The sequence below is a fragment of the Megachile rotundata genome, chromosome 16 (genome assembly GCF_050947335.1).
Source record: "Megachile rotundata isolate GNS110a chromosome 16, iyMegRotu1, whole genome shotgun sequence".
In the NCBI taxonomy this organism is placed as follows: Eukaryota; Metazoa; Arthropoda; class Insecta; order Hymenoptera; family Megachilidae; genus Megachile; species Megachile rotundata.
In genome coordinates, this window is record NC_134998.1 from 13,694,939 (window position 1) to 13,721,743 (window position 26,805).

Here is a 26,805-nt window from a genome sequence, read left to right on the forward strand (position 1 = left end):
AATATTGCAGAACGTCGTATTCTATCGTGTAAATAACATTAATTCGCACTTAAAACGAGAAGAATAGTTGCAACAGTTTTGTACGCGCGATTATCGAGCTTTTCGTGCGATTCGATAGATCGCACGTATCTCGATATATCCATATATCAACCATCGGTTTATCGATAAGTGATTCTAATAAATCAATTTTTTAACTATATCCACTGTGCAACTTGCATAGGGCAACTGTGTCATTAAAAGTGGATCTTGTTTACATTCTTTAATATATTACAATAGTCATTTTAAAAATTAAAATGAAATGAAGTACATTTTTATAACGTCTCAACTCGTTATTAAGCGTGATATATAACCAGTTATTAATTGTCATCCGGTAAAAAGATTGATCACTGAATAAATAAAATATGATACGTTTAATAATCAATAAGAGATTAGTTCAAATAGCTTTATTTCCTTTTTTCGGCTTAAAAAATGCACACGACATCGAATCCGACAAAAAATTAGATGATATAACCCCAACAAGACTTACCATAGACAAAATAAAAGATTTTTTCTATAACAAGTACGAATATTTTAATTCTAATTTCGTTAAAAACATACATCTTCTGTAATATTATGTACACTCGAACTAATTACATAATTGTTTTTTTAATAATAGTGGCGAAACTAGTAAAGAGTTTCAATCTATCTTGAACTCTACAACTGTAGGCTTTGTGGCTGGATTCTTTATGGGCGGTATACATAAATCAAGATTTGTTGCTGAAAAATTTATCACAGAAAATGAAGCAACTCCGTTTAAAAATCATTACGAAGCTAAAAGACTATTGCAATATAAAGTAGCTACTGCTCTTTTCCATGGAGGTTTTCCATTCGCTATGAAACTTGGAACATTCTGTTTCTTGTTCTCGTAAGGCTGGAAATATCTTATCTCTTATAATGGTTACATAAATTAAATAATACAATATTTCCCATTAGGACTACAGCTACAGTCTTACAAACGCATCAAGGAAAATTTAATCCATCGCAGCATGTCATTGCTGGTGCTATAGCAGGTTCTATTTACAAAATGAATACAGGATTAAAAGGAGCATTCGCAGGTGGTTTTGTTGGTACTATATTGGGTAGTATCTCTGGTATTGCAGCAGCACTGATATTATATGTAACTGGAACTGAAATGGATGATTTAGTGGGAGCAAGTAACTCATGGATAAGTAAAAGAAGAAAGTAATTATTTGTCTATTTCTATAAAATTTTTAACTATGTATTTTGTTTGCTTTAAATATTAACATCTTAAACAATTTTTGCTTTGTAGCTTGTTAAAAGAACAAACGATTTTCATGAATGAGGAAGCTAAGATGTTCAGAGAGGTATACGATGAGAATCAAAATATGAGAAAAACAGTATACGGAGATGAAAAAGAAAGGAAATAAGATTTAAAGAAAAAAGTTTAATGACAGAGCAGTATGTTTAATCGACATACATCTTGATTTGTGTAAATATTAAATTGCAACATATTATACAATCATGTATATATATTTATATGTAATAGCTAAAAGAATTAATTTTGACCATCAGTTATACTAACTTTTAAAAATCATACTTAACTTGAAAAAATACAAGTAAACATCTTCACCTAATATAAATCTTCATTATAAACATTCCTTATTTACATTCCGATAATATTCTAGTTATTAAATTAAATAATTAAGATATAAATGAACCTCAATACCAATTTAAAAGTATAGTTACAGAATAGGCCTGATGTTTAAACTAAAAAGAAAATTCCAATTTTGCCGACTTCTTCTCAAAATATAAAAAATGTAATGTAATAAATAGTACTAATTATGAAATGAACAATACTATTTGGTAAAAAATAGACATGTCGAAACGAACGTCATTCGATAAAGAAGGAACAGTATATAATATATGTGATATGCACACGTACATCTTATTAGCTTAATTCAACAAATTTAAAAAATATTTATTTATATCTGTTGTTCCGAAGTTCCTATATCTTGAACCTTGGTTAAACGCTTTGCGCCTCTGCCTGGTGGACCCTTAGGTTTTGCAAATTTTGGCTGATGTAAACTGATTTTTGGATGTAATTCCTCTTGTAAAAACTCTTCAGTAAGTTCTTTCCCATCATCTATTTCAAGCTATACAATCAACATATTTTAATGGATAATTATTATATTGCATTAAAAACTAGAAGAAAAAAAAACCAAAAACAAAGTTCAAAATTTATATTAGTACATGAACTAAAGAAAAATTTAAGACAACTCGAAGTATAAAATAAACCTTTAACTTGATAGGCCTATTCTGTAAGCTGAATATCTTAAATATATCTGAAGGTCTTAATTGTAATTACATACCCATCCAAGGATCGAATCACCGTGTGCTCCTTAGAAACCTATTAAATTCTATACAAAGTCATTTATAATGTGTAATGGTTAGAGAAATGTGCTTCATATTATCTTATTAAAGATTAAAACAACAAACTGCAAGATTAAATTGCATAATGCTTTATTATTTGTAGCAAGTTTAATATTGGCAAGATATACAATTTATTCAATTATAATGAACCTATAATTATATACTAACAGGTTGAAAATAAAGATATACTATAGAAACTTACAGAATAGGCCTGGTACAATGTTGTAAAATAAACTATGCCCAGGCTAACAATGTGCGTTGTCTCTAAATATGGAACACATTTTAACAGTTTTTGAGCATTTTGCAAAAAAATTTTCTGTTTTGTTTAACTAGTGTATATATATATATATGTGTGTGTGTGTGTGCGCGCGCGCGCGCGTGTTTGTGTGCCAAATTCTGTTTCTTTTTCACAGCAATAGTAAGATGTTAAAAAGATGAAGTAAAGTAACATATACTTCGAAAAGGTATACAAAATAATGAACTAGTAAGTTATGAGTATATTAAGATTCGAGACATATATAACATCTTGGAATATCTTATACATATTTGGAGTCTAACTTTAGTACTAATTTAAATATGTATCATTATTCATTTATCGTTTAGCCGAACTAAATAAATATCAAGAATTTGGCGCACTTCTTTATCATCATTATCATTAAAATTAGGCCAAATTCTTTCTGGTAATTGTTCGTTTGTGTTGTGGACGAAAATTTTTAAAAAGTTTATAAAAAGCTACGAGAGTTAAAAAAATACAGATCACGAAAAATAGAATGCTCTTGAATATCTTGTTGCTGGCTATCAGATTATAGTCCCATTTGCTATACACTTTATATAAGGAATGTATTTAAGGAATCTAAAAATACATTTTCCTTTGGAAGATAGTAATAACTTATCACAACTGATTGTGTAACATTCATTAATTGATATAAACTATTGAATTGAGTTATTCTTTTTCATGTCAAACCATTTGTTATAAAATGAACGTGAGTATCATATTTTATTTCTTTTAGATTATTCGAACATGTAAAATTACGATAAAATTAACAAAACTCGGAAAAAATTTTGTAAATATTTAAAATTAATGCTATCTACGTAAATTTGAACACCATAAGATTTCTATACTATACAGCTAATGGGACATACCAAGATCAGTCTTCATATACATATTTGTGGAATCTAATATTTTGTATCATTTACAATAATATAGAACATGATATATAATTTAATACGTATGTAAAGTAACTAGTAGTAACACTAGTTTGCATTAAAAAATGATAATTATGTGCAAAGAAAATATATCCATGTATCAACATGGTATTTGCACGTATATCACTTGTCTGCTATATTTTTATATATTTACGCAGAGAAGTTAGATGAGTGGCATCAACTAACTAGAGCGCATGGAATTTTCCCTAACTCTCTAATAATCACATAATGTATGCAAGTTACCACAGATATTTGTTTGAAACACTCTATTCTACAATATCACTAACTCCTGTGCAAATGCTTGAATGAGTTTGAAAGTTAAGCCTTCAAGTTTCACTTAATAAAATTAAAGATACAAAAATGAAACTTATAGTATATATCACTTCTCATTAGACTAGGAACTAATTCAACTCACTGGACTTTTTATACACCTGACATATAAATATTAAAAATATAGGAATCAAGTAAACTATAAAATCAGTAAAGGAACTACATATTATGCAAAAACATTACTTTTACAAAACTTTTATGTAAGTTCTGTCCACATTAGACATTGATATACATAATTAGAAATGCAAAATCTAGTAGAAGGCTTCACTTTCAATGTCAAGCAACCGAGAATCTCATTGCGCGTTTATAGTATTCTTCACGTGAATGAACAATCGTCCATTACACTAAAATATAAATCAACAAGACATCTTATAGAATTGTGTCATTGATTTCTTACAGTTATCAAAAGCTATTCCAGTAAGACCTTAACATGACAATTTTGTTTTTAAAATTTAGAAAAATACTGTTTGGTCTACTCTGATTCACTATATAGATATATGTATCACTTTGACCAATTAATACTAAATATCAATAAATATTGTTAATTAATAAGAATTTATCCCTACGAAGACTTATTAAATTTTTTCATTTAAATTATTTTAGAACAAGTATAACTATATATGCTAATATGAAATATTGGAAACCCATTACATTATTTCATACTAAATAACATATTCAGTGTCAATATCATACTATCACAAATTTAAAATTTATGAAAGAAGATATTTAATTTGTGTAACGTCTTAAAATGCTTTAACACGTAGAAAACATTCAAGAATAATGGCAGACAAAAGACGGAGAATTGGTTAACTCAAAACACAAGATCTCTTCTGCTTTGATTTTTTCTCAGGTATAGATTGAGTAGGAGCATAAGGCGTTGATGGAGTTGCAGGAGTTATTGCAGCTGTTTCTTTTATGGTTGGAGGATCTTCCAACATGTCTGCCAACTCCTCACCACTATTTACTTCCAACTAGGATTTACCAATTTTTATAGAAACAAAAAAATACCTTAATTTCAAAAATCATTCATACAAAAAAGTGAAATCTATCAATAAAAAGAATTATAGGATTCCCAAAAAAGAAAAAACAAAAAAGTTAAATGACTACAGATATTAGTATACAATATATAAATAATTTTGTTTTGCTTCTACCTTAAATATATTTTTCACTAGTAACAAAGGAGTAATTACTGGAACAAAATAGTATACGGTATAATTATTTAAGTAGTATACAAATCCTAACATGATTTGTCAATGTTAAGTAATGGAATTAAAATATTGATATAAAAACAAACAAGTAGAACAACATAAGCAATTAAGGAAATATGAACTATATTTAAAGTAAACTTTGTACCTACTTACTTTTTTCGTTATATTTACTCCAAGCGATTGAATAAGATCTAAAAGGGGTGCTTTACATGATGAATACAGCATTCTCTCTTTGATACTACAACTATATCCTGGCATACTATATATAAAAACTGAAACATATACACGCATATATATTATTTAGGAAATATTTATTATAGCTACTTTTTCAACATACCTATACATTCCATATAATCTCCTTCGTGAGTATGCTTAAAATTATAAAGATGATATCTGGCAGAATCAGATGGAACTTTTGTTGGTAATTTATCCAGTGAAACATCGCAAGCTGTAACTAAATGTATTTTTTCTTCCTCTAAATCGATCTTCAGTTGAACATATTCGTATATTCCTTTACCAAGCTCAGTTATCGCTTGTTTTGCTTCATCCGTTACAGGAAATGCAACACCGCTCAATGTCTGATGTCTTGTTTCTACGCTGTAATCCGTAGTAACTGTATTTTTCTTAAGTTCTGCCAATTCTTCCTCGGCAGTAGTTAATGGTGCTGGAGCTGCATCATTTCTCTTATATTTATGATAACCTTCTAACGTTATATCTTCTGGCACTGTACCATGTAATTCTTCTTTTATAGATGCTGTGCCAAATTCTTGCTTCAAAGTAGCTTTGGTCGATGCGTACAGCATTTTTTGTCTAACAGGTGCAGTATCAGGTGACCAAGAAATGAATAACCAATCATAACCAGAATCAGGAGATTTAGTATCCAGCCTATAAAGAATATAAGCAGGTTGATTCTCAATGATTAAAGGCTTAATCATCTTATCGTAATCGTCTTGCCACTTGTTTACTGGTTTTGAAGAAGCGGCAGGCGTTAGTTCTTCTACAAAATGGAGAAAATTTTATTACTTTTAGATGCAATCAAGATGAAATATCATAAATATTTAGTAAACGAACTTACCATTTTCAATTGAAACTTTCAAAACCCGTATTTTTCCATCACGACATTTAGCAAATAACTTTTTAAGTGCATCGTTTGCTGAAACAAATAACTGTCATGTAATCCCGATGTCATTACCAAATTTAGGTTAAAGATCGAATTAAATTTAGATGATGCGTGTAAAATTTTTAATTAGAATCAGTATTATAATGTGACAATGGATACCTTTAATTCCTGTCTGATGTGACATGTTTTAGAAACAATTGGTTATAATTGTGCTTTACTGAAAATATGGTTGAAATTTAGTAGCGGTTCCTCTCCTTCAGATCAGTCGTTGAAGAACTACCACCACAAGCACAGTGTATAAATGACTAGAACACGAGAAAAAAATCGAACGAATTCGAAATCAAGAGAAATCACCGATACAACCTACGTAGAAGAAAATTTTTCAAAAATTTCTAGTAACAGAGAAGATTATACGTCAAGTCAGTGAACGCTGACGAGCGATCTGTCAAGTGATTTATATATAAACGTTTCATGTAAAAAAAAAAAAAGAAAACTGAGAACTAGGAAAAAGGAAAAGAAACGTATTTATAAAAATAAACAATAGCTTTAAAAATTTAATAGCATATTCATATCTATATATTTGTATAAGTTTCGATCTTTATCAATGCAGATCCGTTGTGTTCATTCCCCTTTTCAATTTAGTTACTGACATAATTATACACTATTTAATTTTTTATTTTATTGCCACTGCGATCTTTTTAATCGATACAAATAAAATGTCAAGAAGTATTCTGATTTCGATCTTTGTTTCTTTTTAAATATTTATGGTATGATTTTTATTTTAAATTAAAATGTTAAGTATCATCATTTGTATTTGAAACGCATACGTAAATCGTATTCTTCGCAAGACTCTTAAGATGGCGTACTATCACTGTGTCAAATGCATGTTATGATTAATCCAATGTATTAAAAAATAGGTGTAGTTTGATAGGTTTCAGTTGCAGCAAAGAGAAACGTAATTCAAACGTTTTAAATTCATCGACAGTTTCAATAATTTTGTTATGGAAACCGAACGACGATCAGATTTATACGAAGAATGGAAAAGACGGGTAAATAATACTATTTCTAGTCCAAATGAATTTAGAAAAAAATTTCCTTTGAATTAAGAAAAATTAATTATGATCGGCATTTCATTTGAATCTATTAGCAGCATCATAATAAAAGGCATAAAAATTATCATTATTATTTCAGGCATTTTTAGGTCCTCTTCCACAAGGATTTCTTAGATTAGAGGAGCGCAATGCTCAACAACAACAAGAAGCAGCAGATCAACAAGCTGCTCTTGCCCTTCATCAGCTGCAAATGCAAAATATGCCAGCAATGCATGAACCGCACGTTGGTAGACTTAGTATAACAATTGTTCAGGTAATTTTCTATGATTTTGGTGCTAATTTATGAATTTCAATTTAATTTCATCAAGTAGCAGTATATCTTTTTTATAATAATACGTTATTCATAATTTCAAAAAGATACTTCCTGTAGGCTAAATTAGTAAAAAACTATGGAATGACAAGAATGGATCCTTATGTGAGATTAAGAGTTGGTCATGCAGTTTATGAAACGCATACATGCTCGAATGGAGCAAAAAATCCTCATTGGAATAAAGTTATTCAGTGGTAAAGTTATTCAATATCTTATACAATATATTTATTCTCTGTTCTCTTATACAATATATTTATTTATCTGTTACATATTTATATCATTCATTATTACAGCTATTTGCCACCAGGAGTTACACAAATATATATAGAAGTCTATGACGAATGTTCTTTTGTAATGGATGAATTAATTGCATGGGGTCACATAGATATTCCACCACAAGTCCTTCAAAAAGGGGAAACGCATGAAGATTGGTACATGCTTAGTGGTAAACAAGGAGATAATCAAGAAGGAATGATAAATTTAGTCTTCAGTTACACGGTAAATAATCTTACATAGTAAAAATGATCTTGTGTTGATTATGTTTTTATTCATGCACACATGTTCATAGACCAAATGCCATCCATATATGAGTGCACCTCCAATTATGATGGTTCCTTCTTCAACAATGTTTGGTATGACACAATATGCACCAGTAAATGTTTACACTACACCACCTGCAGCAGCAGTGCCACCTGTTGTTCCCAGTTCTATGCCAAATGCTGAAGTTGAATTGAAACAGGTACTAAATACATAAGTAGATGTGATTCTTTTAACAAGTATCATTTTCGACATTACAATAATCTCGGTAAATATACGATTTACAGATTTCGGAAATGTTCCCAAACGTCGACAAGGAAGTAATTAAATCAGTTTATGATGCAAATCAAGGGAAAAAGGACGTAACTATAAATTCATTACTCCAAATGTGTGAATAAGTAATTTTTTATGCAAATTGCTGTTATCGAATTCCAAAGGCCATATTTATAGTTTCTGCTATGACACGTTCCCTTTAAAATGTAATATATTTACAAATTAACTGCTATGCATTTTATCATGATTTAACACTTAGAAACTTTAATGTAAAAGAATTCATAAAATATATTGGACAGGGAAATATATTTTGTAAGAAAATATTATTTTTTACATTTTATATGCATTCATTTAACCTCTCTACATCTTTGTTATTCATATAATTAAACACGTAGTACGAAATTTATAGTTCATAAAAAATTAAATAGTGTAAAACATGTATGTGTACAAATCTTTTATGTTTAAAAGCATAAATGGATGATCAACGCTGTGTTACTATAGATTTAAGTGAAAAATATGAAATAATAAAAATATTCTATATTATTTTAAGCAAAACAAAACAATTGCAAAAATGAAATGGCGCATGTTATTTTAATTACAGAAATAAAAAGTATTTGTATTTTTTATCTAACCTAAGATACATCAATAACATAATAAACATATAGTCCTAAATGCTTCATTAAAAAATATGAATTCTTTTTCACCTTCACCTGTAATAAATAAATAGTTTATAAATGTTAAATTTATATTTATACGAAAATTACAGTTATTTTTTATATTCACAATTACCGATTATCGTTTATAATTCCACTCTGAAACAATACTTTGTACTGATATTTTTAAATTTACAAACTGTTTAATTGATTTTGTAAATTAGCTGGACCACATATAAAAGTATGTGTTTTGCCAATGCGGTAGGTATGCTTTTATTCGTTCCGTTATAAACTTAGCTAAAGGCACTTTACTTGATAAAATGGTGAGAATTGCATATATTTTTACACAACTGTATCTGTCATAAAATGGAGACTTTAATATGTAAAGAAGTAAAGCAAGTCTTCGTCTAAAGAATTCTTTTTCTTCCTCTTTAGTGAATGACGTGATTTTTGCTTCATTACTATATATTTTTAAACTAAAAAGAAAGTCTCATTATTATGTTATATGTTTGTTTGAATAGTGACAGTGAATTATTTACCTAAGTAAATCAATAGCAAGTGACAATAACCATGGTGGCCATTGTTTTTCTCCAGTGAGAAATACACATCCTAAATGAAATAATGGTTTCGTAATGTAGAGATTCTAAAAATAAAATGTGACACATTAAAGAAAAGAAACTATTGTAGAACTAAATAGTGAAACATCAAATATTACCTCTGCAAATAATATATTCTTTTCTGATGCAGGCGAATTATTTAAGTTATCATTATCATAAATACTAGAGGAAAGAGGTTCCCACATACGTACAGGCACACAATTAGTATCTCTTACACTTCTGACAATAGTGCCACACCGTTTCAACTTAAACCCTGCTTTTGTTTTAACATCATCAGACTCATTTAATTTTCCTCTATTAAGAGGTTGAATAGGAGGACTTTTTGTTACTCGTTCTTTGTACAAATGTACTAACAAAAGCCTTAAAACAGTTCTGCAACAAGATTATTTATGTGAATTATCAATTAAGAATCTAATTAAAATTTTATTATTACTGACTCACTTAAATATTTGTATAACAGTGATTATGAACCACTTGCCACTTTGTCCCCATAATTTTTTAGCAGAGATTTCAAATAATGTTTCTGTATGTTCTAACACTGACAGCCAAATTTTAATTTTTGATTCAAATTTTGAAAACTTCAAATACATACATTTTCCACTGCACATTAATAAATCGTTGAAAAGTACAATTAAATTTGATAAGGAATAAAGAAGCTCAGATACGAACGTGGAATTATTAAATTGACCTAAAAAAATATGCTTGACATAAACCAAAATTCAAAATGCTAACATGTTAAAAAAATAAATGTTTTCTAACCAGCTGTAAAGTAGGATAAACATTGTACTGTACTTTCCACATCCGCCAATAATTGGGGATTTTCTATTATCCATCTTCTGTATGGTTCAATAATTTTCAACACGGATGAATTTACAGTGTTTAACACCATTTTAATGTTTTTTTAAATGTCCTAATAAAACTTCTTAAATATAACGATCACTCCAAATTAACCTTATATTATTGTACGCATATAACCTCGACTTCATATTTCATATACGTTTTTGATTGATTTTAACGACGTATCATTGGCTTATTCCATTAGAACGAAGAATAAAGAAAAAACGATATTACTTTTCTCCCCACTCATTACACATATGCATTTACATAGGATGATAATTTGAAAAGATATCTTTTTACAGAGTGATGCATAGATTATATTTTAATGTGTACACATTACACACACACACATATATATGCGCGCGCGCACACACACACATATATATGTATGTTACGCATAGCACACAAGGAAATGTGAAAAATAAATGTTTGTTTTCAATCCGTTTATTTTCAATTACTGAGAACATTCTGAATTTAAAATCTGTAGAACCGTATTCACTTGAGTGTATTCTCCATGATACAAAGATAGAAATTTTAGTTTTATTATTATAGAAAACGTTAATTAAAAACTAATTACGTGATCATTATAAGTGGTCAGTTTGACTTTTCTGGCTTAAGCCTCTTTGTAAGAAATTTACTGTGCATATTTATCTTTTACGGTTCAGACCTACGCAGGGGGCCAATGTTAACTGATTAATTCCCCGTGCAAAGCACGGAGCATTCCACTAGTTTTCGTAAAAGAAGATATGGAACGAATGATATTATAATTAAATTCGCAGCTATTAGCTCGATATCGTTTTCTAAAGTTCATTTTCATAAAAATGTTTAGAAAACGATATCGATTACCAGGTCACACCACGTGGAGGTTGCTACGACAGTGACCCACCCTAACTCCAAATCCCTACCACCCACCAATTGCAACTGCCTCATTTATCGGAAGGATAAACGAGTTCTGACTCTACTTAGCTCATAGGCTCGCACATACAAGTTCTTTATCACAAAATTGCAAAGAATTTTTATCACACACGCACTCATTACATACATAGGATCCCACACATACTCTTAACTTATTCTAAACGCCGCACGCGTACCTCTTATTCTAAGATTGCACTCGTATGATCTATGACGAATTGAAAAAGCAAAGGTAAGAAAGTTAGAAGAACTTTCTGTCAAAAAGAAAAGAAAGTTAGAAGAACTTTCTGTGAAAAAAGGGGATCAGTATTTTTCGCCAAATGAACCTCGCCTTCCATGGGTCAAAGGGTAGTCCATAGTGGCTTACGTGAACCACGAGACAGAGATGAACCGAAAATACTGGCAAGAACGAGTGACACATCCGCGGAGGGTCTCCCATTTCCCCGCCGCTTGCGTTTTAAACAAGTCTGACCACAGAGAGGAGACCCCTGCCGTGAGGCGGCAAATCGAGATGGTACATCGATCGATCGGCCCCGCAGAGATGTGTCCCTGGCGCTACACCAGCACTTGCAGCTCACCTCTGCCGCGTGTTCACGGCACTATGAACCCCCAATGATCCACTTGGGTTCGGAACGATTGACAAAAAATAACTGAGTATACTACAAGCTAACGCGTAAAAAGATTGAAAACTGTGAAGACGAGTGCAAGTTAGAATAAGAGGCACTTACAGGGACCCACCCGCCCTGCCCACACGATTACAATTAACTTAAAACTAACGCACGCATAAAATTAACTTAAAATTAACGCACGCATAAAAATAATTTAAAATTAACGCACGCATCCCTTGATGATCCCTCGATGATCCCTCGATGATCCCTCGATGATCCCTCGAAGATTGATGTACTATTCATTAGCTATGGAGTAATTAGGTGTAACAGTAAAAGGAGAAAACAGAGAAGCAAATGCAAGATTAGTAACATTAAAATGTTTAGGAATCTCCGAAATAAAAAATAAAATCATTTAGAATCTGAAAAACTAATAAACTAAATAGGTCCTGCATCCTAAAAGCCCTAAATGTGCCTTTTGTTCTAAAATTACACTCGTATAATGTAAAACTTTGTAAAGAAAAGTGTTAAAGGGGAAAGTTAGAAGAACTTTCTTTTAAGTTTCGAGCAACTGGCAATAAAAATAATAGGCTATTACTACAATCTAATATGTAACAAGTTAAAAAATTGACGTAAAGATGAGTGCAAGTTAGAACAAAAGGCACTTACAATTTGCGCAAGCTTTTCGCCACATGTGACGAAAAACCTGCGCCCGAGCCCACCCTTCCTCCCACAGCTCGGAATTAATGTAATTTGGATATAAAATTGTGAAGTTATAATCGTAGCTCTTAGCTCGATATCGTTTTCTAAAGTTAATTCCGTGAAAAATATTTAAAAAACGACATCGATTACCGGGTCACACCACGAGGAGGTGGCTACGATAGTAACCCACCCTAACTCCAAATCCCTTCCACCCTCCAAATGCAACCTCATTTATCAGAAGGATAAATGAGTTCTCACTCTATATACAAGTTCTTTACCACAATCCAGTAAAGAACTTGTATCACACACACGCACACGCACATACATTAACTTAATACAAATTGCATAGGATCCTACGCATACGCTTAACTTATTCTAAACGCCGCAGGGTACCTCTACTTCTAAGCTTGCACTCTTATAATCTATGACGAAATAAAAAAAGCAAAGGGGCGAAAAAGAAAGTTAGAAGAACTTTCTACGAAAAGAGAGGAAAGTTAGAAGAACTTTCCACTAAAAGAAAAGAAAGTTAGAAGAACTTTCTGTGAAAAAGGGGACCATTATTTTTCGCCAAGCGAACCTCGCTTTCCATGGGTCAAAGGGTAGTCCATAGTGGCTTACGTGAACCACGACGGCAAAGATGAACCGAAGATACCTTTGGTAAGAACGAGTGATACACCCCAGTTGGCGGAGGGTTTCCCATTTCTGACGCGCGGGCGACTTATACAGAGGACACCCTTGCCGTGATGCCCCTTGGCAGTATGGCGGCAGATCGGGGGGGCACATCATGCTATGAGAGGTGCTCCCCCCGTTCGGCCCCGCCGGGCAAAGAATATCACTCGCGCTACACCGGCACTTGCAGCTCACCTCTACCGCGTGTTCACAGCGCTATCAACCCCCAATGATCCACTTGGGCTCAGAACGATTGACAAAAAATAAGTGGGTATGCTACAAACTAACGCGTACAGACATTGAGAATTGAGAAGATGAGTGCAAGTTGGAAGTAGAGGTACTTACAGGGACCCTAGACCCTTCCCACACGATTACAATTAACTTAAAACTAATGCACGCATACAATTAACTTAAAACTAGCGCACGCATCCCTCGATGGTCCCTCGATGATCCCTCGATGATCCCTCGATGATCCCTCGATGATCCCTCGATGATCCCTCGATGATCCCTCGATGGATGTCTTCAATGATGACCTATTCATTACCTACAGAATAATTAGTCGTAACAATAAAAAGAGGAAACGGAGAAACAAACGCAATATTAGTAACATTATAATATTTAGGCATGCACAATGTCTTGACTCAATAAAAATACACCTGTAAAATATACAATATACTTGAGAAATAATCAATTACTTAACTAAAATAAGAACAAGGAACATCCGAATAAAATGAAGACAAACATGAATCGTTAGAATAGAAACCTGAAACATACAAATACAATTAAGACACGTATGAATAAATAAATTACCCACATAAAATTAAAACCTGAAACATACAAAAATGATTAAACCCTAAATGTGCCTTTTGTTCTAAAATTGCACTTGTATAATTTAAAACTTCGTAGAGAGAAGGGGTAAAGAAGAAAGTTGGAAGAACTTTCTTTTAAGTTTCGAGCAATTGCCAATAAAAATGATTGGCTACTACTAAAATCTAATATGTAACAAGTTAAAAAACTGTAGAGATGAATGCAAATTAGAACAAAAGGCACAATTTGCGCAAGTTTTTCGCCACGTGTTGTGACGAAAAACCTGCGCCCGAGCCCACCCTTCCTCCCACAGCTCGGAATTATTGTAACTTAGATATGAAATTGACAAGTTATAATCGTAGCTCTCAGCTCGATGTCGTTTTCTACAGATAATTTCGTGAAAAATATTTAGAAAACGACATCGATTACCAGGTCACACCACGTGGAGGTGGCTACGATAGTGACCCACCCTAACTCCAAATCCCATCCACCCTCCAAATGCAACATCATTTATCAGAAGGATAAATGAGTTTTGACTCTACTTAGCTCATAGGCTCGCATACAAGTTCTTTACCACAAATTTGCAAAGAACTTGTATCACACACGCACGCATACATTAACTTAATACTAATCCCATGGGATCACACATACACGCTTAACGCAGGGTACCTCTTATTCTAATATTGCACTCAAATAATCTATGACGAAGTAAAAAAGCAAAGGGGTAGAAAAGAAAGTTAGAAGAACTTTCTGTCAAGAAGAGAAGAAAGTTAGAAGAACTTTCTGTGAAAAAAGGGGGTCAGTATTTTTCGCCAAGTGAACCTCGCCTTCCATGGGTCAAAGGGTAGTCCATAGTGACTTACGTGAACCACGAGACAGAGATGAACCGAAAATACTGGCAAGAACGAGTGACACATCCGCGGAGGGTCTCCCATTTCTCCCCGCTTGCGTTTGAAGCAAGTCTGACCGCAGAGAGGAGACCCCTGCCGTGAGGCGGCAGATCGAGATGGTTCATCAATCGATCGGCCCCGCAGAGATGTGTCCCTGGCGCTACACCAGCACTTGCAGCTCACCTCGGCCGCGTGTTCACAGCGCTATGAACCCCCAATGATCCACTTGGGTTCGGAACGATTGACAAAAAATAGCTGAATATACTATAAGCTAACGCGTATTGACAAGTTTTAGAATTGAGAAGATGAGTGCAAGTTAGAATAAGAGGCACTTACAGGGACCCACCCACCCTGCCCACAAGCATACACTTAAAACTAACGCACGCATAAAATTAACTTAAAACTAACGCACGCGTCCCACGAAGTTGCCTCGATGATCCCTCGATGATCGATGTCTTCAATCTTCGCGTATACGCATCTCACACATTCACTCATTCATACTACAATATGTTACAATAGACGCAACTTAAAATTAACTAAAAGTAAACTTAAAATTAGCGCATAAGTTGATGAAATCCCTCGAAGGAAGTCTTCAACGATGACCTCTTCATTAGCTATAGAATAATTAAGTGTAACAATAAAAAGAGGAAATAGGGAAGCAAATGCAAGATTAGTAACGTTATAATTTTGGGCATGCAGAATTCATGCTAACATGCAAAATTCATATTAACATTTTCGGAGTAAAAGGGAAATAAAATTCGAGTCGACTTGATAAAAATGCGCAAATAAAATACAATATACTAGGGAAGTTCTCAATTACTTACAATCAAAACCTGTAACATAAAAATGAAACATTTCATTACTTAATTGAAATAAGAATCTGAAATATCTGAACGAAATTAAGATAAACCAAATTATTAAAATAAAAACCTGAAACATACAAACATTTATTAAAACAGAAAATAAATTACTTACTTGAAATAAAAATCTGAAACAGACAAAAGTGATTAACGCAAATATAAATCATTAAAACTTACTTACATAAAATATAAACCTGTAACATACAAAAGTAATTTAGACAAACATGAAACATTAAAAATTACTTACTTAAAATAAATACCTGAAACACACAAAAATAATTAAGACAAACGTAAAACATTAAAAATTACTTACATAAAATTAAAACCTGAAACAGACAAATATTTATTAAGACAGAAAATAAATTACTTACATGAAATAAAAATCTGAAACAGACAAATATTTATTAACAAAGAAAATAAATTACTTACTTAAAATAAATTTCTGAAACAGACAAATAGTTATTAACATAGAAAATAAATTACATACTTAAAATATATTCCTGAAACAGACAAACATTTATTAAGACAGAAAATAAATTACTTACTTGCAATAAAAATCTGAAACAGATATATGTAATTAGACACATAGAAAACATTAAATTACTTACTTAAAATAAAAACCTGAAACAGACAAGAGTGATTAAGGCAAATATGAATCATTAAAAGTTACTTACATAATATAAGAACCTGTAACATACAAAAATAATTTAGACAAACATGAAAAATTAAAAATTACTTACTTAAAATAAAAATCTGAAACAAAAAAAAGTGATTAAGACAAATATAAATCATTAAAACTTACTTACATACAATAAAAACCTGAAACATACAAAAATAATTTAGACAAACATGAAAAATTAAAAATTACTTACTTAAAATAAAAATCTGAAACAAACAAAAGTGATTAAGGCAAATATAATTCATTAAAACTTACTTACATAAAATAAAAACCTGAAACATACAAAAATAATTTAGACAAACATGAAAAATTAAAAATTACTTACTTAAAATAAAAATCTGAAACAAACAAAAGTGATTAAGGCAAATATAATTCATTAAAACTTACTTACATAAAATAAAAACCTGAAACATACAAAAATAATTTAGACAAACATGAAAAATTAAAAATTACTTACTTAAAATAAAAATCTGAAACAAAAAAAAGTGATTAAGACAAATATAAATCATTAAAACTTACTTACATAAAATAAAAACCTGCAACATACAAAAATAATTTAGACAAACATGAAACATTAAAAATTACTTACTTAAAATAAAAATCTGAAACAAAAAAAAGTGATTAAGACAAATATAAATCATTAAAACTTACTTACATACAATAAAAACCTGAAACATACAAAAATAATTTAGACAAACATGAAACATTAAAAATTACTTACTTAAAATAAAAATCTGAAACAAACAAAAGTGATTAAGACAAATATAAATCATTAAAACTTACTTACATACAATAAAAACCTGAAACATACAAAAATAATTTAGACAAACATGAAAAATTAAAAATTACTTACTTAAAATAAAAATCTGAAACAAACAAAAGTGATTAAGGCAAATATAATTCATTAAAACTTACTTACATAAAATAAAAATCTGAAACATACAAAAATAATTTAGACAAACATGAAAAATTAAAAATTACTTACTTAAAATAAAAATCTGAAACAAACAAAAGTGATTAAGACAAATTTAAATCATTAAAACTTACTTACATAAAATAAAAACCTGCAACATACAAAAATAATTTAGACAAATATAAAATATTAAAAATTACTTACTTAAATTTAAACCTGAAACAGACGAATGCAGTTAAAGACAGAAAATTGAAAAACAAGGAATGAAATCAATCTTTATTCGAAACACAACTTTGGAAAAATTGAAATCACCAAAAATACAGTAGATGGAATGAAATAACGAAGAGTCTTGAAAACTTCGAAGTAAGAAATAAAATAGAGAAGACTTGAAGACTTCCAAGCAAGGAATAAAATAGAGAAGACTTGAAGACTTCCAAGCAAGGAATAAAATAGAGCGGACTTGAAGACTTCCAAGCAAGGAATAAAATAGAGCGGACTTGAAGACTTCCAAGCAAGGAATAAAATAGAGAAGACTTGAAAACTTCCAAGCAAGGAATAAAATAGAAAGTAGTCTTGAAATCTTCAAAATAAAAAATAAAATCATTTCGAATCTGAAAAACTCTTAAACTAAATAAGTCCTGCATCGTGTACTCACATTTTCACACACTCACGCATACTACAATATTAAAGCCCTAAATGTGCCTTTTGTTCTAACATTGCACTCGTATAATATAAAAGTTTGTAAAGAAAAGGGTTAAAGAAGAAAGTTGGAAGAACTTTCTTTTAAGTTTCGAGCAATTGACAATAAAAATGATTGGCTACTACTAAAATCTAATATGTAACAAGTTAAAAAATTGAGTTAAAGATGAGTGCAAGTTAGAACAAAAGGCACTTACAATGTGCGCAGGCTTTTCGCCACATATTGTGACGAAAAACCTGCGCCCGAGCCCACCCATCCTCCCACAAGCTCGGAATTAAAAAACTAATGCATTGGACAGAACTTACCAAAAATTACATTCTGCAACAGACAAAACTTATTAAGACAAATATAAATTATTTCATTACTTACTTAAAATTGAATTCTGAAACAGACAAATTTTATTAACACAGAAAATGGTGGGGGAGGGAGCAAAACTTTTCTTTATTTCTTACAAGAATCTCAAAAAATACAAAACGCAATGAAAATTGCGGATTTCAGAAGAGAGAATAACATAACTTACCAAGAATTAAATTCTGAAACAGACAAAAATTTATTAACACAGAAATTTCAGAACAGAGAACATAACTTACCAAACATTAAATTCTGAAACAGACAAAAATGAATTAACACAGAAAATGGTGGGAGAGGGAGCAAGATTTCTCTTTATTTCATACAAGAATTTCAAAAAACACAAAACGCAATGAAAATTGCGGATTTCAGAAGAGAGAACAACATAACTTAGCAAAAAATAAAATCTGAAACATACAAAACTTTATTAACCTATAAAATTAACAAGATTTATTAAATTAACAATCTATAAAATAAAACAAGAAACACAATGAAAATTACGAATTTAAAATCAATCAACAATAAAACAATTTATACAAAATCAATTCCTGAAACAGAGAAAAATAATTAACACATAAAATTGGGAGAAATTAAAATCGCGAAGGGATATAAAAATCGCAAATCTCAATATATAATCGCGATGGGATATAAAGTCTCTAATTTCGTAATAAAATCGCAAAGGGATATAAAAATCTCGAATCGCAAAGGGGTATGTAAATCTCTAATCTCAAAATTTAATTGCAAAGTTATACAAAAATCTCTAATCGCGAAATTTAATAGGGAGGGCATAAAAATCTCTAATCGCGAAATTTAATAGGGAGGGCATAAAAATCTCGAATCGCGAATAAAATCGCGAGTGGCTTTGCTCGTAAACATTTGAGCAAAACTTGACGATACATTTTGTATCGTTCAAAAAGCACATGTAAAATACAAGAAAATAATAGCGAGCATAGTGACAGAATGACTGTCCATCCTAAGATCTTAGGATGGACATTCATTAATAGTTCCCCTCTTCTTTGGCAACTTTTGCCGGGGCTCTTCGGCATATAGCCTCTTCTCTCTTCGGCAAAGCCTCACAAAAATCACTCGCGAATTTTTACGGTAACTCGGACATTCTTATTTTTCACATAAAATTTCAATTTCGCTATCAATCTCCATAAACAGATAGCAAACAATTTTATAGAAATAAAATTGCACCAGTATCCATTTATTTCGATCGATAACAAAATCGAAATTTCATGTAATAAATAAGTTAAATTAATAAGAAGGAAAAATAACTCAAAATAAAAAGATACGACCAGCGATTCTCAGAATGCGCTGTCCGTAAAAGAATGTCCGAGCAGAATATTTTATTTCACTGCACTTCACTTCACTTCACTTATACTTCATTTTTGCAGTCGGATCTAGAACCCGACTGCGACTTACAAACTAAAAGGCCTGGCCTGAACGAACAATCGAGTTCAAGAGAATATTAAATAAATTCATATTTAATATTTTTCTTTCCTCGATTTTTCGTAAACCCCCAGATGCAAGCATCTCACGTGTGAGAGAAGGACAGAGAAACATGAAAGCTTGCTCTGGCCCTACCTACTTAAAACTAACTCATTCACACCAGAAGTAAGCTACCTGCCTGCCTATCGCTATATTTAAAAAATTGCAAAGTCCACTCTCACAAAAACACACTCCACGGTTCTCACACATACCACCCGGGTGCAAAAAAGCCTAATCCTAGGGAGTACGTCCCGGGACGTCTCCGACACCCGAGTTCAATACTACATTCACACTCTAAGTTCATACCTTTTTGCTGAAATCGATCGACAATCGACAGTGAACATTGAACATATTTCATTTTCGTACTCTTTCGAATATTCAATGTAATATGTACATGTAATAATTTAAACTACTAATACAATTTTCTAACTTAATAACTTTATATAATTTTCAAATGACTCTACTTGCATTTTGTATGCATTTTCAAATGACTCGACTTGCATTTTGTATGCATTTTCAAATAGAATTTTGCAAAATTTAAAAAATAAATCGACACAAGGTCCACGACCTAACCACGCACACACGTGTAACTTGTGTCGATAATTCACTGTCAATTTGTCGATCGCCAAACATCTTAAAACTAAACCGTGTCCACCTGCCCTAACCCATGCGAGTAGCATCTAAGCACGCGCATGAGTATAGAGCATAAAAATGAACACGGCCACATGTATTTTCACCTACCAGTTTTCTTCGTGTGTGCTGAAAATCCTGAGCTAAAAAACGTGATTAGAAACATGCTAATAAAGTGTCTTCCAGCAAAAATTCACTCTAACTTTAAAAAATTCTCAAAATGGAAAATGGAAGATCACTTTGCAAAAATCTAAGTATACGATTGTTTCATTTTTAACAGATTTCTAATATCAAAGTAAATTTCTAAATGACTCAAACATTCGTAAATAACTTTGATATCGAAATCTGTTTTTCGCGATACTTTCTTGTACATATGTATTTGAAAATTGATAGAATTTATAAAAATGTAAAAAGAATTTAAAAGTGACTCGATAACTACTATGAAATCGGAGGGTCATCCGACTTCTATGTAGTTTTAAAATTGCAAAAAGAAAATGTACAAGAAAACCCTGACCTGATCTAATAAATAAAATAAACAGTTTGTACGAATTTTGCACGATCGTACAGTCGTGGTCACTATGCTCGCTCAAAAATATAAAATACAACCAGTTCCCGTGTCGCTTCGGACCATTCGTCCTACGACATGATGGGAACCGGAGGAATCGTAAAGCATGCGACTCACCGATCGCTGACTTGCACCACTGCGATCGTTTTATCGGTAGGGCATCTGTGACTGCACGTCTGGGAGGCATTGCATCTTAGAGGTTGATTGGCTGATTGATTGATTGACTGTTTGATTGATTGGCTGCTTGGCTGCTTTCGTCAGATTTCGATGCGGCGGTTTGGCAGTGGACCTTCTGTAATCATAAAAGAATCACAACGATTAATTAACTGTGTTTATCGATTTGCATTTTGATAACATACAAGTTTTTTTTACTACTACAACATGTAGGCATGCAGAACTAGGTACATTACAGGAGCGATTATAAATTTGCAAACGTTCATGTCACATCGTGAAATATTGTAAAATATTTGAAATTGTATGTCAAAATACTTGGATAATTACTTTAGAGAGCATATTAGAACGTTTGCAAAAATATAACGGAACACGTAGGTAACTACACTTTAAATATCAGAACCAGTTTGTCAAAACATTTAAATAACCATTGCATAAAATACACTAAAGCACTAGTAACAATATGTCAAAACATTTAAATAACCATTGCATAAAGTACACTAAAGCACCAGTAACAATATGTCAAAACAATTAAATAATCATTGCATAAAGTACACTAAAGCACCAGTAACACTATGCCAAAACACTTAAATAATCATTGCATAAAGTACACCAACACCCAATAACAGTTTGTAAAAGCACTTAAATAATCACTCCACAAAATACATTAAAACAGTAAAAAATTAATAAAACATTCAAATAACCGCACCATAAAACACAGTAATAAATCCGTATACACATGCACAATTACTTAAGGAAACACACTAGTAAAGTCACTGATACTTGTAGAACCACACCATAAATTTTATTAATACACCCCCATAATTAATAAAAAATAATTATTAAAGCACATTAAACACTAGTAATAACACACTAGGTACACTAATATATCCGTATATGCATGCAGGTAACACACTGGTTAAGTCACTGACACTTGTAGAATCACACCATAAAATTTGCTAATACACCCGCATATTTATTAAAAAATATTTATTAAAACACACTAAACACTTATTAAAGCACAGTAGGTAATACAGGGACAAGCACAATATCGGTAAAGTAAACCCTTGACTCGTACCGGTAAGTGTTGACAGGGCCGATCCGACCTCCTCGACTTCCAAAACAAAACTGAGCAGCGGCGACCTCTTCAAGTGCAAGTGCGATTGGTAGTTTACAGTAGCCAATTAGACATCACGTAATCGACCAATAGATCAAATCGAAGTGCAAGAGTGATTGCTAGTGTACAGTAGCCAATCAGACATCATGTAATCCACCAATAGCGTGCAGCCACTCTCATTGGTTGCTGTATAATTATTCTAACATCAAATTTTTTATAATTCTATATTTTTTGGTAGTTTATTAACAAATTTATTGTTGTAATTATTTAAATTAATTATTTTTTTTAACTTACTCTTGCAGATATGTTGCAAAATGATTGTTAATTAATATATTACAATATATTTTATTTGTGCGAATTATTTTGAACGCATAATAGTTTCGTATTTTTCCAAAGTTTTACGCGCGGTTTTTTAAAAAGTGACGTCATCAGCGAAAATAGAACAAGCGCCATCTCTCCGGCGAACAGGATGAACTACACGGTTTTGAAACAGCAGTTTCGTTAGTTTTCCAAACTGCCACTAGACAGCGCCACGTGAAAATGAAGCCAGCGCCATCTCTCCGGCGAACAGGGTGAACTATACGTTTTTGAAACAGTAGTTTCGTTAGTTTTCCAAACTGGCACTGGACGGCGTCACGTGCATCGTTTTTTATTAAATAAACACTGGCGCTATTTCATACTATTTTACAAGTAGAGAAATGTTATAACATTTGGGCATAAAAATTAACAAATTTGAATTTTTTATTTTATTTTGATTATTTCCTGAATTATGAGTACATTAAATGAAAAATCAGAAAATCATTCAGATGATAAAACAATGATTTCGAATGAAAATATAACGAAAAGTAAAGAAACATGTATTGAAACTGAGAAACATGAAGAGTATCAGTATTTGAATTTGATTGAGACAATAATTAAAACAGGAAATGAAAAGGATGATCGTACCGGTGTGGGCACGTTGTCTATCTTTGGAACTCATATGCGATTTAATCTACGAAATGGTAAAGATATTTAATTAATTATTAATGTATTTTTATAAAGAATTCGTTTTCCTTAAAGAATATTTTATACAATTTTATATACATAGTCCATTCTAATTCTTTTATGAAAAAATTGTTATAATGATAAATTAATTCAGAACATTGATCATTATAGGTGTGTTTCCATTATTAACTACAAAACAAGTGTTTTGGAGGGGAGTAGTAGAAGAATTGTTATGGTTTATAAAAGGATCCACAAATGCAAAAGAGTTATCAGAGAAGAATGTTCATATTTGGGATGCAAATAGTTCGCGTACATACCTAGATTCTTGTGGATTTACTGACAGAGAAGAAGGAGATCTGGGACCTGTATATGGATTTCAATGGAGACATTATGGAGCAGAGTACAAGAACATGCATACTAATTATAAAGGGCAAGGTATGTATTTTATTTGTAACTAACTGATTGTGAATACTCAAGAATTGACTCTCTTATTAATATTTTAGTGTAATTATTTTATATTTATAGGCATTGATCAGCTGAATGAAGTTATAAACAAAATAAAACATTCTCCTAATGATAGGAGAATAATAATGTCAGCATGGAACCCAGTTGATATACCAAAAATGGCTTTACCTCCATGTCATTGTTTTGTACAGTTTTATGTAAGTAATGGAGAATTATCGTGCCAGTTGTATCAAAGAAGCGCCGACATGGGTCTTGGAGTACCATTTAACATAGCATCGTATTCACTGTTAACTTACATGTTAGCTCACGTTACAAATCTAAAGGTAACTTTATAAGAAAAAATGATCCATGAATATTTAATAGAAACTTGTATTTCTTTCTTTATTCTTAGCCAGGTGAATTTGTACATACAATGGGTGACTGTCATGTCTACCTTAATCACATATCTGCGCTTGAAAAGCAAATTAAACGTGTGCCAAAACCATTTCCACATTTAAAAATAGTTAGACATATAGAAAATATCGATGATTTTGTGGCAGAAGATTTTCAACTCATTGGATATGAACCACATGCAAAGATATCTATGCCAATGGCTGTTTAACAGGATTCTTAAATCATGATCAAATTATACCCAAGGTAAATAAAATTATGATTAAACTGTTTTTACATTTCTTTCAAAACATAATATCAATATTAAGAACATAATTTTGTTGACTTACATTAAATCAATATTTTTAATTTTAATCTTGTCTATACTTTATTTTCTAATAAAAATTATATTTTTAATATACTCATATCTTAATAATTTTATATATTTATTTATACTTATATTTATATTTATATTCATATATCTATATCAATATTTTTTTGTCAGTACCAGTTCTTAATGTGGTCCATACATGCCTGTTACAGCTCTGATTTTAACAATTATAAATCATAAATGTTTCCTGTGACAGTATGGAGAACAAATTAAAGTTTAAAGAATGTAACTGACAAGCATGGACGATAAAAGGCCTTATGTATGGAACTTCTAAATTTAATAAAATGTTCTTCCTATACAATATTTAAATCCAGTTATTTTTTAAATCATAAGTGTCTGCTGAAAATATTGTTTTTTGCATTACTAGCAAAATATTACTTTTATTGTTTAAAGCAGTGTTTTAAACAAATATGTTATTTTCACTCGTTCAATATAAAACAATCAGAAAGTGTTTTTAAAAATAAATTTAAGGGAAATCCTTGGGATATATCATAGGGGAGTCTGTTGTTACATCATTAAATGATGTTGTCACATCATTAGTTGTTTCAGTTGTTGTACTTAACTGATGAAGTTGTTGAGTAACAGCTAAAGTACCACTTTCACTTACTATTAGCATTATCCAAATAACATCTGTAGGAAAAAGGATTATAAGGATAAAGTTATCATTTAGACATTAACTAATACAAGAAATACATGTACCTCCGAAAAAAGTTTCTGTAGACTTCACCATCATTCTCCATTTACTTTGATATAGACCACAATCAGAAGGACTCTGTAGGTCCACGCTTATTTCCGTTGTCTCTTTGGGGCCTAAAGATGGAACTGGTACTCGTGTACATTCTCCCATTTGTACACCTCCTATGTATTGTAGACAAACTCCATCAGGCCATGCTTCTGTACCACTGTTTTGTATATGCCATGATTTTCGAAAATTAGTAAGAGGTGGTATTGCTTCTCCTTCACCAATAGTACTATCGCATATTAATGTCATACAAGGAAATTTATTTTGAACCGGAGACTCAAAATCAAAATAACTGCATATAGCTGCTTGAAGATTCCTGCAATTACAAGTTTTCAAAGTGTTTCTATTTTATCTACCGATATCTAACAGTAATGAATATTTAACAATATTTTATAATTATAATCGTTACACCTTTAAAACCTAACTGAAGATTCAAAGTTCTCTATTGCCTTTTTTTTTCTTTTTTTTTTAAGTTAAACATAATCTGTCCAATGTAACAGATGGGAATAAACACTCGTTAAAATGACATAAACAATAACTACATGAGACTGAATATAAAAGTGAAACGTTACGTTTACAGATATAAGCTGTCAATAAGATCAAGATAAAAGTCAAAGACAAAACAAGTAAACATGGCGACGTTAGGGTTAGGTTGCACAGTAAAGCTCGTTTTGCGTAGATCAACACGCGATGGAACATTTTACCAGTTATTCATATCAAGAAAGAACGTGGCTGTAGTTTCGTTCAGTTGGCTACCAGGCAGTAGCCTCTGCAGTTGCTTCACCAGATCTTCTTTGTCAGTTGTACCTAAACAGCTGAACTGGTGTAACAAATGTTGATCCAAATCGTTGTCCACGTTCATGATGCACTCTGTAGCTCGTTCAACACTCCATGTAACGTAATTGTCACACACGCAATTTCGTAAATAGGTTCTTATCGTCTGATCTTTAACTGCAAATTTTAAATGTCATTCTTCGTGACGTTCATCCGTGCGCAATGAATGCGTGCATCTATGGTACACTCCGCATAAAAAGTGTAATTAAGTGTAATCCGCAAAAATTGTTTCCACGCGCCAGTGGAAACTTTAGCTAAAAGATGAATTCAATGTCTACGTTTCCCCTGTAACATGAAATTAGCTTTGACTGTGAACATTGCGAGATAT

The 26,805-nt window shown here is 31.5% G+C and overlaps 6 protein-coding genes across 10 annotated transcripts; 3 read left to right on the forward strand and 3 right to left on the reverse strand.

The window, feature by feature from the left end:
- Positions 1-190: 190 nt before the first annotated feature.
- Positions 191-6,788, forward strand: 140up (RPII140-upstream gene protein). 2 transcript variants are annotated; one of them, XR_013040929.1, is made up of 5 exons: positions 191-559; positions 656-904; positions 973-1,221; positions 1,310-1,489; positions 4,817-6,788. XR_013040929.1 is itself a non-coding variant. In XM_003701209.3 (4 exons), the coding sequence occupies exons 1-4, from the start codon at positions 402-404 to the stop codon at positions 1,425-1,427; spliced, it is 774 nt and encodes a 257-aa protein (XP_003701257.1). In that variant the 5' UTR covers positions 192-401; the 3' UTR covers positions 1,428-1,581. The 2 variants fall into 2 exon arrangements, 1 of the variants encoding a protein (XP_003701257.1); XM_003701209.3 differs by lacking the exon at positions 4,817-6,788 and having other exon boundaries at positions 192-559; positions 1,310-1,581.
- Positions 1,895-6,595, reverse strand: twf (twinfilin actin binding protein). 3 transcript variants are annotated; one of them, XM_003701133.3, is made up of 5 exons: positions 6,454-6,595; positions 6,250-6,327; positions 5,512-6,171; positions 5,328-5,446; positions 1,895-2,153 (listed from the first exon to the last, which is right to left on the reverse strand). In XM_003701133.3, the coding sequence occupies exons 1-5, from the start codon at positions 6,476-6,478 to the stop codon at positions 1,983-1,985; spliced, it is 1,053 nt and encodes a 350-aa protein (XP_003701181.1). In that variant the 5' UTR covers positions 6,479-6,595; the 3' UTR covers positions 1,895-1,982. The 3 variants fall into 3 exon arrangements, with proteins under 3 accessions (XP_003701181.1, XP_012135976.1, XP_012135979.1); XM_012280586.2 differs by lacking the exon at positions 1,895-2,153 and adding an exon at positions 2,497-4,937; XM_012280589.2 differs by lacking the exon at positions 1,895-2,153 and adding an exon at positions 5,079-5,155.
- A 361-nt stretch (positions 6,789-7,149) lies between the features above and the next one.
- On the forward strand, positions 7,150-8,847 carry LOC100876719 (toll-interacting protein B). The gene is made up of 6 exons (XM_003701132.3): positions 7,150-7,343; positions 7,486-7,659; positions 7,777-7,910; positions 8,010-8,214; positions 8,285-8,455; positions 8,541-8,847. Exons 1-6 carry the CDS (start codon positions 7,296-7,298, stop codon positions 8,649-8,651), a joined length of 843 nt encoding a protein of 280 aa, XP_003701180.1. The 5' UTR covers positions 7,150-7,295; the 3' UTR covers positions 8,652-8,847.
- On the reverse strand, positions 7,927-10,986 carry Pex16 (peroxisomal biogenesis factor 16). Its single transcript, XM_003701134.3, has 6 exons — positions 10,556-10,986; positions 10,238-10,484; positions 9,895-10,168; positions 9,719-9,822; positions 9,316-9,655; positions 7,927-9,236 (listed from the first exon to the last, which is right to left on the reverse strand). Exons 1-5 carry the CDS (start codon positions 10,683-10,685, stop codon positions 9,400-9,402), a joined length of 1,011 nt encoding a protein of 336 aa, XP_003701182.1. The 5' UTR covers positions 10,686-10,986; the 3' UTR covers positions 7,927-9,236; positions 9,316-9,399.
- A 12,303-nt stretch (positions 10,987-23,289) lies between these two features.
- On the forward strand, positions 23,290-25,204 carry Ts (Thymidylate synthase). Of its 2 annotated transcripts, XM_012289339.2 has the most exons (5): positions 23,290-23,693; positions 23,848-24,111; positions 24,202-24,464; positions 24,533-24,777; positions 25,054-25,204. In XM_012289339.2, exons 1-4 carry the CDS (start codon positions 23,462-23,464, stop codon positions 24,740-24,742), a joined length of 969 nt encoding a protein of 322 aa, XP_012144729.1. In that variant the 5' UTR covers positions 23,290-23,461; the 3' UTR covers positions 24,743-24,777; positions 25,054-25,204. The 2 variants fall into 2 exon arrangements, with proteins under 2 accessions (XP_012144729.1, XP_003705109.1); XM_003705061.3 differs by having other exon boundaries at positions 24,533-25,204.
- On the reverse strand, positions 24,493-26,658 carry LOC100876733 (protein ILRUN). The gene is made up of 3 exons (XM_003705014.3): positions 26,348-26,658; positions 25,601-25,959; positions 24,493-25,531 (listed from the first exon to the last, which is right to left on the reverse strand). Exons 1-3 carry the CDS (start codon positions 26,503-26,505, stop codon positions 25,368-25,370), a joined length of 681 nt encoding a protein of 226 aa, XP_003705062.1. The 5' UTR covers positions 26,506-26,658; the 3' UTR covers positions 24,493-25,367.
- Between the last annotated feature and the right edge of the window lie 147 nt (positions 26,659-26,805).